Source organism: Geotrypetes seraphini, chromosome 3 (genome assembly GCF_902459505.1).
Source record: "Geotrypetes seraphini chromosome 3, aGeoSer1.1, whole genome shotgun sequence".
Taxonomy (NCBI): Eukaryota; Metazoa; Chordata; class Amphibia; order Gymnophiona; family Dermophiidae; genus Geotrypetes; species Geotrypetes seraphini.
The window spans coordinates 329,026,244-329,043,106 of record NC_047086.1 but is presented as its reverse complement, the minus strand read 5'-3'; the positions used below and the strand labels follow the sequence as shown (position 1 = coordinate 329,043,106).

Sequence of the window (16,863 nt, the reverse complement as noted above, 5' to 3'; positions counted from 1 at the left end):
TCAAATTGTGAAGTGAATTTATACACTCAGATGCACTGAGTATTCTTTAACTATTTGACTTATTTGATTTATTTACTTAATATACCGCTTAACACGGAAGTACCAAAGCAGTTTACAATAAACCATTTTACAATTTTTGTTTTAAAGTCACACAAAACAAAGATAGTAAATTGCAAATGATCAACATTACCAAAATCACCCTTTCCCATCCCCCAATATTCCTCCCACCCAAACCCTACCCATAGAGTGCAGCAGTGATCAAACAACAAGTTTACAATAGTGTACAAAACCCAAATTCTGGTGCACATAGCATATGAGTCCTGATGAATGGGTTATCTTCCCCCAAACATAAGCTGTGCAGAAGGAATCGCATACTTTTTCTTCAGCTCTGCCTCCTTCCTCATTGGCAGGTTTCTTCAATTTTTTCCTTCTAAACTTGAGCTGAAAGGTGTCTTTCTGATCTTCTCTTAGAAGTTTTATTATTTTTGTGTTTTTTATCCAAAATCTGAGGCTTTCAGTGCTCAACAGGTCCCCAGTAGCCTTGGGGCAGCTCTGCCTGGAAGAAGATGTAGATCCTCTGAGTAGCAGTCTGCAGCTAACAGGGCCTGTGAAGAATCTTTCTAGCCAGCCTGCACTAAAGCTTAAGGAGCTCAGGGACCATTTCCCCTGGGAGCAAGGCTTGCACCCCAATTTATTAGGCGCTTGAGTGCAGGCTGGCTCTGCAGCAGTTCGGGAGGACTTTGATGGGTGCCGGATGTGTTTTCTTCCCCTGTTGCTGCATGTGGGTTTGTGGAGGTCTGAGGTCTCAATTAGAGAATGACACGGGGGAAAAAAATCTGTCCCCGTCACTGCCCCGTCCCCGTCCCACCATCCCCTTCACCGCCAGCCCATTTACCGCCCTGTCACCGTCCCCGCAGCATCCATATAAGCCTCAGCACTGCAATATTTAGCTTATGCCTTCCTTATAAATCAAAGTTCTGGCTGCTGAACTAGAGAGAGATGTTCAGCTGGCAGGGCTTTGTTTATAAATTTTTATCAACACAACTAATATACTACTTTATCCTAAAGCAAAAAGAAAAGAAAAAGAAAATAGAATTTTTTTTTCTACCTTTGTTGTCTGGGTTCTGCTTTCCTCATCTTCTCATTCAATTCCTTCCATCCACTGTGTGTCTTCTCTCTGCGTCTTCCATTTGCTCTGTTACTGTGCCTCTCCCTTCACCCCCCCCCCCAATTGGTCTGGCACCCATCTTCTTCCCTCCGTTCCCCCATAGTCTGGCATCTGTCTTCTTCCCACTCTGTCTTCCACATTTCCCTTCAGGGTCTGTTCCTCTCCACCCTCCTTCAATGTCTGTTCTATTCCTTTCTACCACAATACTTCCCTCCCTTCTTCACCATCTGTTCCTTTCTATTACCCTTTAGCTCCTCTCGCGCGGCCTATCTATCTACCTCCCTCCCTCTTACTTTTGTGGCACATTACAATGTAATTTGTGCAAGCAGCTGGAGCCTGCAAACTCGGTCCCCAAACAATCTCGCTTCTGTGTTCCTATTTTCCCCATTTCTAATATCTCCCCTATGTATCTGGCATTACCCCCCACCCCTGTGTCCATATACCATCCCCATGGCATGTATGTCCCCTTTAAGTCTCCCATGCACATAATTTCCCCTGTTTCTGTTATCTTCCTGTGTCCAGATTTCCCCTCTCTTCCTCTTCCACACCAATGTGTCTCTTCTCTTCAACCCCATCTAGCATTTTTCCCTCTTTCTTCCCTCCTTCCCTACTTCCAGCATCTGGCTCACCTGCCTGTCCTCCCCTTTCTTTCCTGCTGTGAATTTCTTTCTCTCCCTCTTCATCTCCTTGGCCCAGAATTAGAGAATGACACGGTGGCGGTTTACCCGCGGCCACCGCATTTTAGCCGCGGGTCACCCGCCGAAAACGGGGAAGAAAACTAGCAGTCGCTGCGGCGACGGGGACAAGGCCATTCACCGCCCGCGGGGCGGTGAATGGTCTTGTCCCCGCAGTGAGGCATGAAGGATCGCGCGGTCCCCGCAGCTCACACCCGCCTGCCCAATCGATTCTAGTGTTTAGCCAGCTCTCTCCCTTCTCCTCACCTTAGTTTGTAGATTTTCTTTTTCGGCGACCCGCACGCTATCAGAGAGCCGCGCACGCGCGGCTGCTCAGTGTTCAATCTTCTGCTCTGACGCAACCGGAAACAGGAAGTTGCAGCAGAGCAGAAGATTGAACACTGAGCAGCCGCGTGTGCGGGTCGCCGAAAAAGAAAATCTACAAACTAAGGTGAGGAGAAGGGAGAGAGCTGGCTAAACACTAGAATCGATTGGGCAGGCGGGTGTGAGCTGCGGGGACCGTGCGATCGCTATTGTTCCCGGCTCAAATTGGAAGGAGGGAGTGAAAGGGAAAAGTATTCTGGGCCAAGGGGATGAAGTCAGAAAGAAAAACCCACAGCAGGAAAGAAAGGGAAGGACTGGCAGGTGAGCCAGATGCTAGAAGCAGAGGGGGGGGAAGAAAGAGGGAAAAAAGCTAGATGGGGTTGAAAAGAAGAGACACACTGGTATGGAAGAGGAAGATAGGGGAAATCTGGACACAGGAAGGTAACAGAAAGAGGGGAAATTATGTGCATGGGGCATAGGGACAGAGACATAAAGGGGACATGCCATGGGGATGGTATATGGACACAGGGGGGGCAATGACAGATACATAGGGGAGATATTAGAAATGGAGAAAATAGGAGCACAGAAGCGAGATGGTTTGTGGGGATGGGACAGGGACCGAGCTCGCAGGCTCCAGTGGCTTGCACAAATTACATTGTAACGTGCCATGAAAATAAGAGGGAGGAAGGTAGATAGATAAGCCACGTGAGAGGAGCTGAAGGGTAGTAGAAAGGAACAGATGGTAAAGGAGGGAGGGAAGGGTGGTGGTGGAAAGGAATAGGACAGACATTGAAGGAGGGTGGAGAGGAACAGACCCCGAAGGGAAATGTGGAAGACAGAGTGGGAAGAAGACAGATGCCAGACTATGCGGGAGCGGAGGGAAGAAGATGGGTGCTAGACCAATTGGGGGGGGGGGGTTAAGGGAGAGGCACAGTAACAGCAAATGGAAGACGCAGAGAGAAGACACACAGTGGATGGAAGGAATTCAATGAGAAGATGTGGAAAGCAGAAACCAGACAACAAAGGTAGAAAAAAAAATTATATTTATTTATTTATTTTTTGCTTTAGGATAAAATAGTATATTAGTTGTGTTGATAAAAATTTATAAACAAAGCCCTGCCAGCTGAACATCTCTTTCTCTAGTTCAGCAGCAGGAACTTTGATTTATAAGAAAGGAATAAGCTAAATATTACAGTACTAAGGCTTATATGGATGCAGCGGGGACGGTGACGGGGCGGTGAATGGGATGGCAGTGACGGTGACGGGGCGGTGAAGGGAACGGCGGTGACGGGGCGGTGCAGAGGATGGTGGGCCGGTGACGGGGCGGTGACGGGGACAGATTTTTTCCCCGTGTCATTCTCTACCCAGAATCTCTTTCCCTTTCACTCCCTCCTTCTTCATGTGAGCCGGGAACACGTACGATCGCACGGTCCAGCAGCCCCCTCCCGCCTGAATGCAGCGTTCCATCATCTCCCTCCACCTCACCTTAAATGCCAAGTTTGCCGGCTTTCTTTTTCGCCCAGCCGCACGCTTTCAAAGAGCCGCGCACATGCGGCTGCTCTGTTGTTAAATCTTCTCCTCTGACACAACCGGAAACAGGAAGTTGCAGGAGAGGAGAAGATTGATCAATTCCAGCAGCCGCGCGTGTAGCTGGGCGTAAAAGAAAGCCGGCAAACTCTACATATAAGGTGAGGTGGAGGGAGGGAAATGGCAGAACGCTGCGATCGGGCAGGTGGGGCTGATGGACCGCGCGATCCATGATTGCCTCACTGCGGAGACAAGACTATTCACTGCTCCATGGGGCGGTGAATGGCTTTGTCCCTGTCCCTGCAGAGACCACTATTTTTTCTTCCCCGTTTCGGCGGGTTATCCCGTGGCTACTCGCTGCGGGTAACAATCACTGTGTCATTCTTTAGTCTCAATCTGGCTTCGGCCTGACTTGGCAGCCCAAAGATCACATCATCCTGGACTGGGGATATGCTTGTTTGAGTCAGTGGTCTTCACTATCCAGCTGCAGTGTGAGCTGAAGCAGGCAACAGCACCAGTGCAGCATAGTAAAGTGAGTACTGGCAATTGTAGGAAAAATCATGGGGATGAGTGTCTCAGGATTGCAGTTTGGTGGTTTCTGGGGCTAGCTATAGAATCCCCCACCTCCAAAAAGTCCTTCCCTGAAATTTTTTAGATTTCACTGCAGCATGCCTGGGCCGATTTTTGGCACAAAAATGTTGCTGTGGTGGCCATCTTGGATTTCCCAATTTTGATTAAAAAATCTCTTATCTGCTTTATCTGCTTAAAATTGATTATTATGGAATCCTCAGACCCTTCTACCCCTATATCATGCCAGGTTTGCACTGGATGGTTGTATGAGGAGCTTCCATGTGCCACAGCGCATACGAGGGGGAATGGAGGCATGGGCTTTGCCTCCTCTTGTACCTGGGGAAGTGCTAGCTAGGGGCTCATTTTTCAGGGAGAAAATCCCTCCTGGAGCCCTTGAAAAGCAGTTTGGCAAAATGCAGATGGATGGACACCGCTGAGCCCAAGAGACATAAAGGTGAGTCCATGAAGGGGGTCCTCTGGGTTTCCTGCTCAGGGCTTTACCCCAGATTTTGTGATTTCTATGTGGAAAGCTTACATAAGTTGTTGTGGTCCTGTGCCATCTGAAGGTGCAACAGTTCCTGCACAAGGGGGTTTGTCCTCATAAAGCACACTCCCTCCAGAAATGGCTACTGATCAGGAACCAGAAGACCAGTCAGAGTAGGACTGGGAGGACTAGGAATCAGAGTCCATGCCTTTATTGCCACAGAGTAAATCCTTGCTCTGAGGAGATTCAGGGTTTCAAGCTGATGCTGGTGGTGAATAAGCATAGGTAGCTCGTGACCAGAGGGAAGACTCAACAGTGTGTCATCTTTTCAATCCGATAGCCTTGCTTGAGATTATTACTGACCTCGGCAACACAATGTTTGGCTATGAGTGGCTCTAAGACTTATACCACATTTTTCCCCTCACATCTTGACATTACTGTTAGTCACGGAGCATTGGGAGACTCCAGAAGGACTCCTTATGGGTCGCTAGGACTATGTCATTCTGGCATCCCATGGCTCCTGAATTTCAGCAACTGTTAAGCCTAAAGTGGATTCATTGGTAGTGCAAATTATCAAATGTATTTCTCTACCTAGTGAAGGAGGAATAATTTTAAAGGATGTGCAGGATCGCAGAGTAGATGTTGTCCTTAAAATGCAATTTGAGACCCTGGCTTTGGGTATTAAAGCAGCAACAGTGGCCTCATTCGTGGCATGCGCTTGCCATACCAGATTATGTCAGACTTCCATGATGGATGACTGCGTTTACCCCCAGCTGATAATGGCTATGTAGCAGATGCCCTATATGACATAATCAGAGTTATGAGAAAAGTTTCTGCTTAGGCTGTCTCTACTCCATTATGCTCTGGATCAGACAATGAACAGGAGATTCTGCTTCTGAGCAACACTAAGCACGCTTCCTTTTAAGGGACTAAAGATAAAACTTGGTCAGTCAGCAAACCACGAGCCCTTAGAGGGTTGAGTTGAGCTAATTATTTTAGCTCTCGGCATTTTGTCAGTACTCAGGAAGAGCCTCTGCATAGAGATCATATCAGGCATCTCAACAGAACTATGGAAGCACTAGGTGACCTCAGTCCTCTGGTTCTTGCTCCATAGCAACCTCCAAGAAATTTGAATGATGCCAGGTAACCATACCTCCCCAGATAGACAGGAGGTTGTCAGCTTAGGAGTTGGCCTGGGTGCTGATCTGCTCAGACCGTTGGGTGCTAGACAGCATTCAAGAGGGATGCAAGCTCAGATTCTGTTACCCATTCCTGGATCTATTTGTGGACTCTACGGCCAGGTGGCAAGAGAAAACAGTCAAAGTCAGAGCAATGGTGATAAGGCTGTTAGACAGTCAAGTCATGAAGCCTGTTACACCCGAAGAATCGGACTTGGGCAGATACTTTATATACTTCATAATGCCCAAGAAAGACTCAGACAACTGGAAACCAATCCTGGATCTGAAGTCCATCATGAAAGTGCCACAGTTCTGTATGGAGCCCATATGTTCAGTCATGGCGGCAGTACCACCAGGGGGAATTTCAAGTCTCCCTAGATTTGACGGAGGCTCATCTTTATTTTCCAATATTCCCAGAGCACAGGAAGTACTGGAGAGACATTTTCAGTTCTCTGCACTCCCATACTGTCTAGCAACAGCTCCACGCACATTTCACCATGGTGATGGTTGTGGTAGCGGCGCACCTTCATAAGACGGGAATACAGGTGCATCCATACTGAGATGATTGGCTGTTCAAAGTCCTGTCTAAGTCAGAGAGAGAAAAGGCAGTGGTGAAAGTGGTCCAACTGTTGCGAAACCTGGGTTGGATTGTCAACTTCTGGAAAAGCCACTTAATACCTTCCCAATCCCTAGAATATTTGGGAATTTGTTTTAATATGGCAGAAAGCTGTGTTTTTCTTCCTAGGCCACACAAACAGAAGATTTTGCGACAAATTTCAGACTTATTGATGATGCCAGAGCCTACAGTGTTGCACTGTCTTCAGGTGTTGCAGTTGACAGCAGCAACCATAGAGGTAGTTCCTTGGGTAAAGGCTCATATGCATCCATTCCAGGACATCCTATTGTATCACAGGTCCCCACAGACTTATCCTCTTCAGATACCGCTGGCCTGGCCGGAGGAAGCACAGTCTGCGTTAGTGGCTTCAGTCAGAGTCTCTGTCAAGGGATATGCCCTTCTGGATAGTTTCGTGGGTGATATTGATGACAGATGCCGGCATTTAAGACTGGTGAGGTCATTGCAATAGCTATCCAGTTCAAGGCCAATTGACACCTTCTCAGAGGCAGTGGTCGTTAAAAGGACTGGAGCTGCGAGCCATATGCTGGGAAAATTTCTGGAAGGCAAAGCGGTCAGGGTTTTCTCAGACAATGCCACAGTGGTGGCTTATGTCAACCAGCAGGGAGGCACCAGAGGTTCCATTGAGACTGGAGACCCAGTTGTTCCATTGGGCATAAATTCCCCTACAAGCAATCTCTGCAGCTAATGTAGCGGGAGTGGAGAATGTGCATGTTGACTCTCTCAGCCGGCAGACATGGGACCCAGGATAGTGATCGTTGTCCTGGAAAGCCTTTCAATGTGTTCTGCGTCGTTGGGGATGATAGACGGTTGACCTTATGGCTTCAGGAATGAACAACAAAGCAGATTGTTTCTTCAGTCAAACATTAAAATCCGGAAGTGCTAGACTTGGACGTCTTGGCTGGAGAAAGAGCTGTTGTACGTGTTCTCCCTGTGGCCCCTGATAGGCCAGGTCATCCGCAGGATAGCACTACATCCAGGATTGATAATCCCGGTAACCCCAGATTAGCCGTGTCAACTCTCGTATGAGGATCCAGTGTGCCTGCAGAGAGACAAGGAAAACAATGCTGGTTCATGTGGATTTACTATCACAGGGTTCAGTGTATATGGAGAATCCAGAGTGCTTTGGGTTTCTGACATGGTTCTTGAGCATACAGCTTTAATGTGGAAAGGGTATTTGGAGGTGGTTATCACTACTCTCCTTAGAGCTAAGAAGCTAGTGAAGGTTGTGGCCTATGCTAAGACTTAGAAAATGTTTCAGCTTTGGAGTACTAAAGACAATATGAAGCTCCTATTTCAGTAGTCCTAGTATTTCTGCAAGATGGACTTGAGAAGGGTCTAGCGGTTATATCTCTCAAGGTACAGATAGCTGACTTTTCGTACTTTAGAGCCCGAGTGGAAAAGGTTTTCCAGACTTGTCATTCAGATATAGCCAGATTCTCAAAGGAAGCGCTCAGGTTGTATCCTCCAGTAAGACAACCTTTTCTGACATAGAACCTTAACTTAGGATTCTACTGTGATACATGCTAAAATTGAATCTATGGAAAATATGCATAGAGTGAGAAATCTCCGCTTGGTCAATTTCCCTGTAACTCACTTAATATCACCTGATATTTTGTTAAAGAAATATTTTAAAGAAATACTGGGATTGCCCAATGCGGATAATTTTCTAATAAATAATTATTATTATGTTCCTCAAAAAAAAAAAAAGAATTTGGCCAAGCATGTGGATCATTTGGTCACAACTGAAGTTAATTTGACTGATTTCTTGGAAGATACTCAAGATGTGATTCAGAATCGATCCACACTAGTAATAACATGCATGAGTGAGATGTTAATTATGAAGCTTTATTTTAAAAACAGATTAACAAAGTTTTGTAGTGATTTAGTTAGAATTTTTCCTGATGTCTCTAGAGCCACTCAATTTAGAAGGAAATAGTTTTTCGGTTAAAAGTTAGAGTTTTGGCTCTAGAGGCGTCTTTTTATTTGAAATTTCCATGTAAGTGCTTAGTCAAATTAAAAGAAGTTGAATATGTTTTTTGGGATCCTGTTCAACTACAGCGATTTTTAGTTGCCCGAGAACAAAAATAGGATTAATTTCTATTAAGTTTCATCACTAAGAAAGGTGAGGTGAAATTTATCCCTAGTACAGTAAGGAATGATTCGAGGTTCGCATAGGTGATCTGAGAATTATTCTTTTATCTTTTCTTATACTTTTCTGTTGTAAATTGTCTTATGTCTCCCCTTTTTGTGGGCTTAAAAAGGAATTATGTATGATAATTATGTATATTTGTTTAGAGATTTCTCTTTTTTTCCTTATTTGGATAATGTATTATTCAAATTATAATAAAAAAAACTATTGAACAACGAGAACCTTAACTTAGTTTTGCAGGGTCTCAATAAGGCTGCATATGAGCTGTTGCAAAAGGTGTCCCTGCTGTTGGATCTCTCAAGCCACAGATAGCCAGCCTTTATTGCTTTAGAGCCCGAGTGGAAAAGGTTTTCCAGACTTCTCATCCAGATATAGTCAGATTCTTAAAAGGGGCGCTCAGGTAAGACAACCTTTTCCAGCATGGAACCTAGTTTTGCAGGGTCTCAGTAAGGCTCCTTATGAGCCATTGCAAGAGGCATCACTGCCGGATCTTAAGACAGCCTTTCTAGTGGTAGAAACATAGAAAAATGACGGCAGAAAAGGGCCCAAAGCCCATCAAGTCTGCCCACTCTAGTGACCCTTCTCCTTGATTTTGCTCATCACCCCCTGCCTTTACATTATTAGAAATCCCACATGAATATCCCATTTATTTTTGAAATCTGCCACGCTTGTTGGCCTCAATCACCTGCCATGTCATTCATTCCAATGATCGACCACCCTCTCGGTGAAGAGATACTTTCTGGATTCACCATTAAATTTCCCTCCCCTGATTTTCAGCGGATGCCCTCTGGTGGACGAAGGTCCCATAAGACGGAAGATATCCTCTTCCACCTCGATACGGCCCGTGATATATTTAAATGTCTCAATCATGTCCCCTCTCTCTCTTCTTTCTTCAAGTGAGTACAGCTGCAAGATGAGTCTCGGAGTTGTAGGCACTTTCATTCAGAGAGTCGTTCCTCAAGGTTCCAGAAGCCAGGGTCTCTCTGCACAGTTCCTTCCTAAAAAAAAGTCTTATCTCCCCATTTTAGCTATTTTTTCTTCCATTTGCATCTTTGATTTCCTGACTGCTCGACTAGCCTCGCTTAACTTTTCCAGATATTTTTGCCTGTCTTCTGCTTTCTGTGATCTTTTGTAGTTTATGAAAGCTAACCTCTTATTCCTTACCTTCTCAGCTACTACTTTTGAGAACCAAAGCAGCCTTCTTTTCCTCTTACTTTTACTTTCTTGCCTCACAAAAAGATTTATTGCCCTTACAATTACTCCTTTCAGTTTTGCCCACCTTTAGCCTTCGGATTGGTTCCACCTTTGAATGTTGAGCAAGCATGCTAGCACCACTAGCCTTCGGGGGTGGATGAATTTGTGGTGGTCGAGCAGAAATGCTGCCACCTCTAGCCTTCAGGCATGGCTGCATCTCTGGTTGTAAAGTGAGGGCGCTGACTTCTCTACACTGCGGGCTTGGCTTCATCTGTGTATAATGAGGGCACTGGAACCACTAGGCTGCAGGCCTGGCTCCATCAGTGGATATAGAGCAATAGCACTGACACCTCTAGCCTGTGTGAGTAACTGCATCAGTGGATGTACAAAGACAGTGCTGACTTCTCTAGCCTGCAGGCATGGATATAGAGTGGATATAGAGTGAGAATGCTGGCTCCTCTAACCTACGGGCATGGCTCCCTCTGTGGAATTGTAGCAAGAGCGCTGATGTCTCTGGTATGTGGGCATGACTTCAGTTTGTGGATGGAGAGTGAGAACACGGGCAACTCTAGCCTTTGGAAGTGGAGCGAGCTCACTGGCTACTCTGGCTCTAGCTCTATCAGAGATGGTATAGTGGGAGCGCAGTCATCTCTAGCTTTGAGGGCAATGAACTAATGTCTCCAGCCTAGCATGGAAGCGCTAGTGTTGGCAGCCATTTCTGAGGGTGGAGCAGGCGCATGCCCATCTCTGGTCTTTGGGAATAGGTCCATCGCTGGATGGGAGAGGGAGAGTGCACTGGTTTCTCTATCATCTGTGTATGTCTCCCTATCACAAAGATGGTCTATTGTGAACTGCCTTCATACTTTGAGAGAAAAGTGTTGGCATCATATACCATGGGCTTTCTGAAGCAGTAGCCGTAAAACGTGACAGAACCCAAATAATTCACGAGTCTTTTGAAAAGTGCAGATAAGTGAATTTTCTAATAATATATACAGCATTGGACAATAGCAAGTTAAACATGTGCGATGATTGAGAGTCCAGACACAGACTTATAGCAGTGCGAACAAGACCCGACATTTGGTCTGAGATTGGAAACTTTGAGCACTGTTTGAAGATAGCTTGAGTTCATTCAGTTCCTAGGAGAGAATGTAGTGTGCTAGTTGCAAACTTTTATGTTTTGGTGTTACATGACTTCTAGCCGATCTTTAAACCATTTTCCCTGGATTTTTAGGTTTTACCCTATGTTCAGCATCTCCCTTCTCCATCTCCTATACTTCTCTTTCTAGTATTTCCCCTATGCCCATCTCCCTACCTTCATCAGCATCACCATTGTGTCCCTATCTCCTCTTCCTATGTCCAGTGTCACTCCTCTGTTTCCCTATGCCCCTCCTAAGTCTAGCATCTCTTTTGCATTCCTATTCTCTCTCATGTCTAGCCATCTTTCCTCTGTGTCCATATACCCGCAGATGTCTGGCATTGCCCCACTGACTGTGTACATATACCACCCTCATTCAGCGTTCCCCTTTGTGTCCTTGTTCTTATGCTCCCATCCATGCCCACCATCTCTACTTTTTTCATCTACCTCCCTGTTTCCAGTTTCTCCCTTCATACTCCTTTAAACCAATGTGTCTCTCACCTACTCTTCCTTCTTTCCCTCCCACTCTCCTTATGCTGTGTTAAATATTTCACTCCCTCTTCCTTCATCCCTTGGTTCAGTATCTCTCCCTTCCCATCTCTCTCCTCCTCCCTGCAGGTCCAGCACCTTTCCTTCAGCATTTCTCCAATAGATTGAACACCTCTTTCATTCCTTCTAGTCCTCCTGCAGGCCAGCACCTCTCCCTTACCTCCAACACCCCCCCCCCTATGAATCCAACATCTTTCTCCCTAACTCCAGCTCCCAGCCGCAGGTTTGGTACCTCTTCCTTCCCTCTAACACCAGCCCCCTCCCCCACTCATGGGTACAGTACCTCTCTCCCATCCCACTAGCCCCCAACATGGGTCCAGAATCTCTCTCCCGCCCAGCCCCCAGACCTGATCCAGCGCCACCCTTCACTTCATGTACAGGTTTGGAGCACACCCCTCCCTTTTGCAGGTCCGTTCAGCTCTGGAACCAGCCAGCCAGCAGCCCCCTCCCATGGGTACAGCTGCAGCAGCATCCCCACCCCCCACGGGTCAGCATCTAATTTCCAGAAATTACATCAAGGATGAACTCGGCAGAAGGAAGACCTCAAAGCAGGCTTCATCATGGTATGGCTGGATTCTGAAGGTAAAACAGGTTCAAGGGGAACTGGGGAGGAGATGCCAAGTCCAATCTGGGCTCAATTTTTTTTTTACCATGGGAGTAAGACTTTTTATTGCTCTCAAAGGGCAGTAAACTGTTTTGCTCCCGTTCTCACTGTAAACGAGTAGCAATTTTCCCATTCCCGCAGTTTTGCTGCAATTTGCCACAGGAACCTATCCTTGTATCATTCTCTATTTTGGCTGTTCAGTATGCTTCCTCTCCAGCTCGTGGTTCGGCATGGTTCCCTTTCTAGATGTGAATAGCAGCTTCTCCTGGATGCTCGATATGGCTTCATCTTTAGTTGTCAGGCACAGTTCCTCCTCTCTGCTTAGCATGGCTCCAGCTTAGATGGTTGTAGCACATGGTCTGGCGGGTGTTTCTTCTTGGTTACATCTCTGGGGGTGGAGCTCTTGTCCTACAATCCATTTTGCAAAGCTTTACCTGCCTTTCCACTTATGCTCTATCTCTGGTGCAGGGTGTGGCTCGTACTAGTTGTTCTCACAGCTCTAGTCTCCTGTCGGTATAATTATGGCTTGAATTGTAGAGTGGGTCCAATTTGCTTGTCTAGCTCTTGTCTAGCCCTGAATATGTATACCCTAGAAGAAAGGAGGGACAGGGGAGATATGATTCAGATGTTCAGATACTTAAAAGGTATTAACATAAAATAAAATATTGTCCAGAGAAAGGAAAATGGTAAAACCAGAGGACATAATTTGAGGTTGAGGGGTGGTGGACTCTAGAGCAATGTAAGGAAATTCTTCTTTACGGAGAGGGTGGTGGATGCTTGGAATGCGCTACCAAGGGAGGTGCTGGAGAGGAAAACAGTGAGAGAGTTCAAAAAAGTGTTGGATGACCACAGAGGATCTCAAATCAGAAAATAATAGTAAATATTGAAGAACTAAGGCCATTACTGGGCAGACTTGCACGGTCTGTGTCCATTTGGTTGAGGATGAGCTGGGGAGGGCTTCGATGGCTGGGATGGTTTAGATGGGCTAGAGTGAGCTTTGAAGGAGACTTAAGTAGATGGAACCTAAGCACAGTACAGGTCAGAGCTTTGGGGTTCTGGCCCAGAAATAGCTAAGGTTGAAAAAAAATTAAATTAGTAATTTAAAGAGTAGGTAAAGTTGGGCAGACTGGATGGACTATTCGGGTTTTTATCTGCCGTCATCTATGTTACTATGCTTGCCATATGCTGATCCATAGCTTTAGGTCATGTCTTGTTTCATCTCTCCAGGTGCGGTTTATTGAGCAGTCTGAGGCAAGCTGACTTTCTTAGCATCTCTTCTGGCGTTGGAGGCATTTTCCTTGTTTGGCTTTTGGTCAGCCCCTTCTTTTTTGGACTCATTCTTCGCTGCCTTGGCGAGGCGCCTTCCTGGTTAGAGTGTATCCTTGGTGCAGCTATCCATTAGAAGGCTGATTGGGCGGTATAAGAAATTTTAAATAAACTTGAAACTTGAAAATGGGCATATGAATCTTCTTCCCAGTGCACCACCTAAACTGCAGTTGCAGCTCATCCTTTAAGGCTCAGAACGCAACTGCTTCGGGCTGTTCAACACCGGTCGGCTCCTTGAAGAACCGCGGACTACTTGACTCTTATCTCTTGCTCTTCTCCATTGTAGTCTCAGTCCCACCCTACTGAGGACTGCTTTGCTACATCCCACTTGTCTCTGGATTCATCTGCTGCTGATGAAAGGAAGGAGAAATTATGTCTTACCTGTTGATTTTCTTTCCTTTAGTCACAGCAGATGAATCTAGAGTGCTACCCTCTTTTTTTCTTGTTTCTTTTGCTTAGCAGGGGTTATACCTTCCAATAACTTGCACTTGAACTTGTTATACACTGCTGTGTTTGGAGCTGTGAGGAGGAAGTTACTGGCCAACTGGCTATTCATGTTGGTCCGGCTGCTTGTTAAGAGAAATACTGGATTACCAAGGAGCATCCCATCCTATATGATGATGAATGTATTTTATAGTTTGTATTGTGCAAATTTTTTATTAGTGTTATGCTAGTGTTTTGAGATTTTGGAAGAACAGGACAGGATGATGTTTAGTCTTATAATATGTCCGAGTATATTTTGATTATGTATGTTTTTATTGTAACCTGCTTAGGCAGTAAGCAGGAAGAAATTTTTAAAATAAATAAATTACAGAGAACACCAAACTGAGCTCTATCTTCACCTGCTGGTAGGTGGTCATAACCCATTCATCTCTGGATTCATCTGCTGTGACTAAAGGAAAGAAAATTAACAGGGAAGACATAATTTCTTCATTTCTTTAGTCAAAGCATTTCATAAAGAAGGTCAGATATAGCAAAAGCTCTATATTTAGTAGCTGTCAAATTGACCTGTGACAGTAAAGGAAGTTGCAATGACTGATGCTGACAGAAGTGCAAAAAAATCCTGAAAGATATTTAGGAACGCCTATCTTCAAGCATTTGAATACTAAAGGGTATCAAACATAATTCTTTTTTTTAATTCTTTATTCATTTTAAAACTGACAAACAAGTGATTAATATTAAAACATTACATTACTAATAAAATATACAGCACTTGACATTCTTATACATATAATCCATTAAAGTAGAAATTATAACCCTTTCCCCCCACCCAACAATTCTTCAATGAAATTTTCATAATACAACAGAAATCCAATCATTAAATAAAAATATTAATCATCCAATTTCCCCCTCTCCCCAATAAAATACATGTAAACATAATTCTTGATGAAATTGCCAAAACCAGTGAACATCAAATAAGATAGTAATAACATGATCTGTTACTGTATATACTTGAATAGATGAGATTTTTGGGCCAAAAATGGGGGTCTCGTCTGATATTTGGGTCACTGCCCAGTGTCCACCTGTCCTTCTGGACATTTTGCAGGCCACTGCCAGCCTGCCGGGACAGGAGGGATCCCTCCCGACTTAACATTTCCCCCCCCCCCCCCCGCTTACCTTTTGAATCCCTGGTAGTCCCACGAGAACTGGCGGCAACCATTCAGGAAATGGCGCAGGGCCAGGCAGGAGCGCAAACTCGCTCCTGCCTGGTGCACCACTAGATCTCAGGCAGCCATTCAGGGAGAGAGGAGCTCAGCGCGGGGCAGGAGCATGGAAAGCTCGCTCTTGCTCGATACATCATTGGACTACTAGGGATTCAAAAAGGCGCAAAAGGTACGCAGGGGGAGGCACAAAAGGTACACAGGGGAGGGGAGTAAAAAAAAAAATGTTAGTCGGACAGGAGACGGGAGGGATCCCTCCTGTCCCGGCCTACTGCTGGACCACCAGATCATTCGACAGGCTCGGTGGAGGTCTGCAAGACATCAGGAGAGAGGGGGGTACAGGGTAGGAAGGTGGGACAGGGTGCAGAGCCTGGCAGGGAGTGAGGGGGCTGGAGGCAGAGCCAAGGAATGAGGGAGGGGACGCTGGGTGTAGATACTTGGCATGGCACTTGAATATTAAGCCCCGTTTTATATTCCAGTCAACCATTTTTCTTTCTTTTTGGGGGGAGAAATGGGGGGGTCTCGACATATTTGAGTATATATGGCATCTTTTTTCCAGCAACAGGTTGAGCGGTAGTTCATCTTAAGCTGCTTTTCCGTAAACACAATGGGAGAATATTTGTAATACATACGGTCCCATGTTTCTTATATTTTTAAAATTCTTATTTATGCAGACAGCAAGAAGACCGACTGTACATCATATTGAGAAATCACATGAACCAATACACAGCAACAGTATAAAAAAAACAAACAAACTCATATTTCCTCCTCAGTGGTTTCTTATCTTAGAGGAAAACCAATGTCAGGCAACTCGCCCACATTTCTTAAAATACATCTGTTCATCTACTTAAACTATATTGGCTATCCTTTTAATTTTATGAAATAATGGAAATTATCCAATCTTCTGAAATAACAAATTGTTAATCATAGTATGACTAGATGCTCAATCTGACAGTACAGCATCCTGCAAAAAATTGCCTCATTATGCTGTATGACTGGGGGGGGGGGTGCTCACTAAATAGAGAAAAACATGCTCTTATATTTTCCTGGGCATGCTTCTGTCTTTTTTTTTTTTTCTTGTAAAAGCAAAAAGTGTGTGTGGAGGGGGGAGGCATGCAAGTTGATTTATAATTGGCAATGTGTGACACGTGCAGTGAGCAAGAAAACCTTTTTATTTTTATTGACAAAGATACTCCAACAATTGTATTAGTGCTTTGTAACTATTTTTGTAAATGTTTAATCAGGTGCTCTACGATTCATGAGGAGGATAATTGGTCTAAAAGATGAGTTCTATAACCGTTACATTATAAAGGGAAACCTTTTTGAGCCAGTTATAAATGCCCTCTTGGACAATGGAGCAAGATATAATCTGCTGAATTCTGCAGTGATTGAACTGTTTGAGTTTATTAGAGTGGTAAGTCTAAATTGAATTTACACTATTAATAGAAAGGCACTTTAAACTGGTAGAATATCCTATTAAACCTTAAGTGTGGAAGTAGCTTTTCAATTAAAATGTCATATGAAAAAGGATTTATTATTGCTCATGTAGAGATCACTAGTGAGATGCCATCTGATGGTCCGTGTTTAATTCTGGAAGCTGTACTTTTGTAAGTGCATTGAGTGGATTGAAACAGTTCTCAAAATAGTGACCAAAATGGTACGGGGTAGCATCATTGAACAGTC

The 16,863-nt window shown here is 44.9% G+C and overlaps 1 protein-coding gene across 5 annotated transcripts in view; it reads left to right on the top strand.

The window, feature by feature from the left end:
- The window catches only part of PPP4R3B (protein phosphatase 4 regulatory subunit 3B), a 234,886-nt gene that overhangs the window by 151,737 nt on the left and 66,286 nt on the right, over positions 1 to 16,863 (top strand). For all 5 annotated transcript variants that reach the window (XM_033937914.1, XM_033937913.1, XM_033937915.1 and 2 more), the window contains one exon: positions 16,425 to 16,594. In XM_033937914.1, coding sequence (XP_033793805.1) covers positions 16,425 to 16,594 — 170 coding nt within the window. The remainder of the gene's footprint in view (positions 1 to 16,424; positions 16,595 to 16,863) is intronic.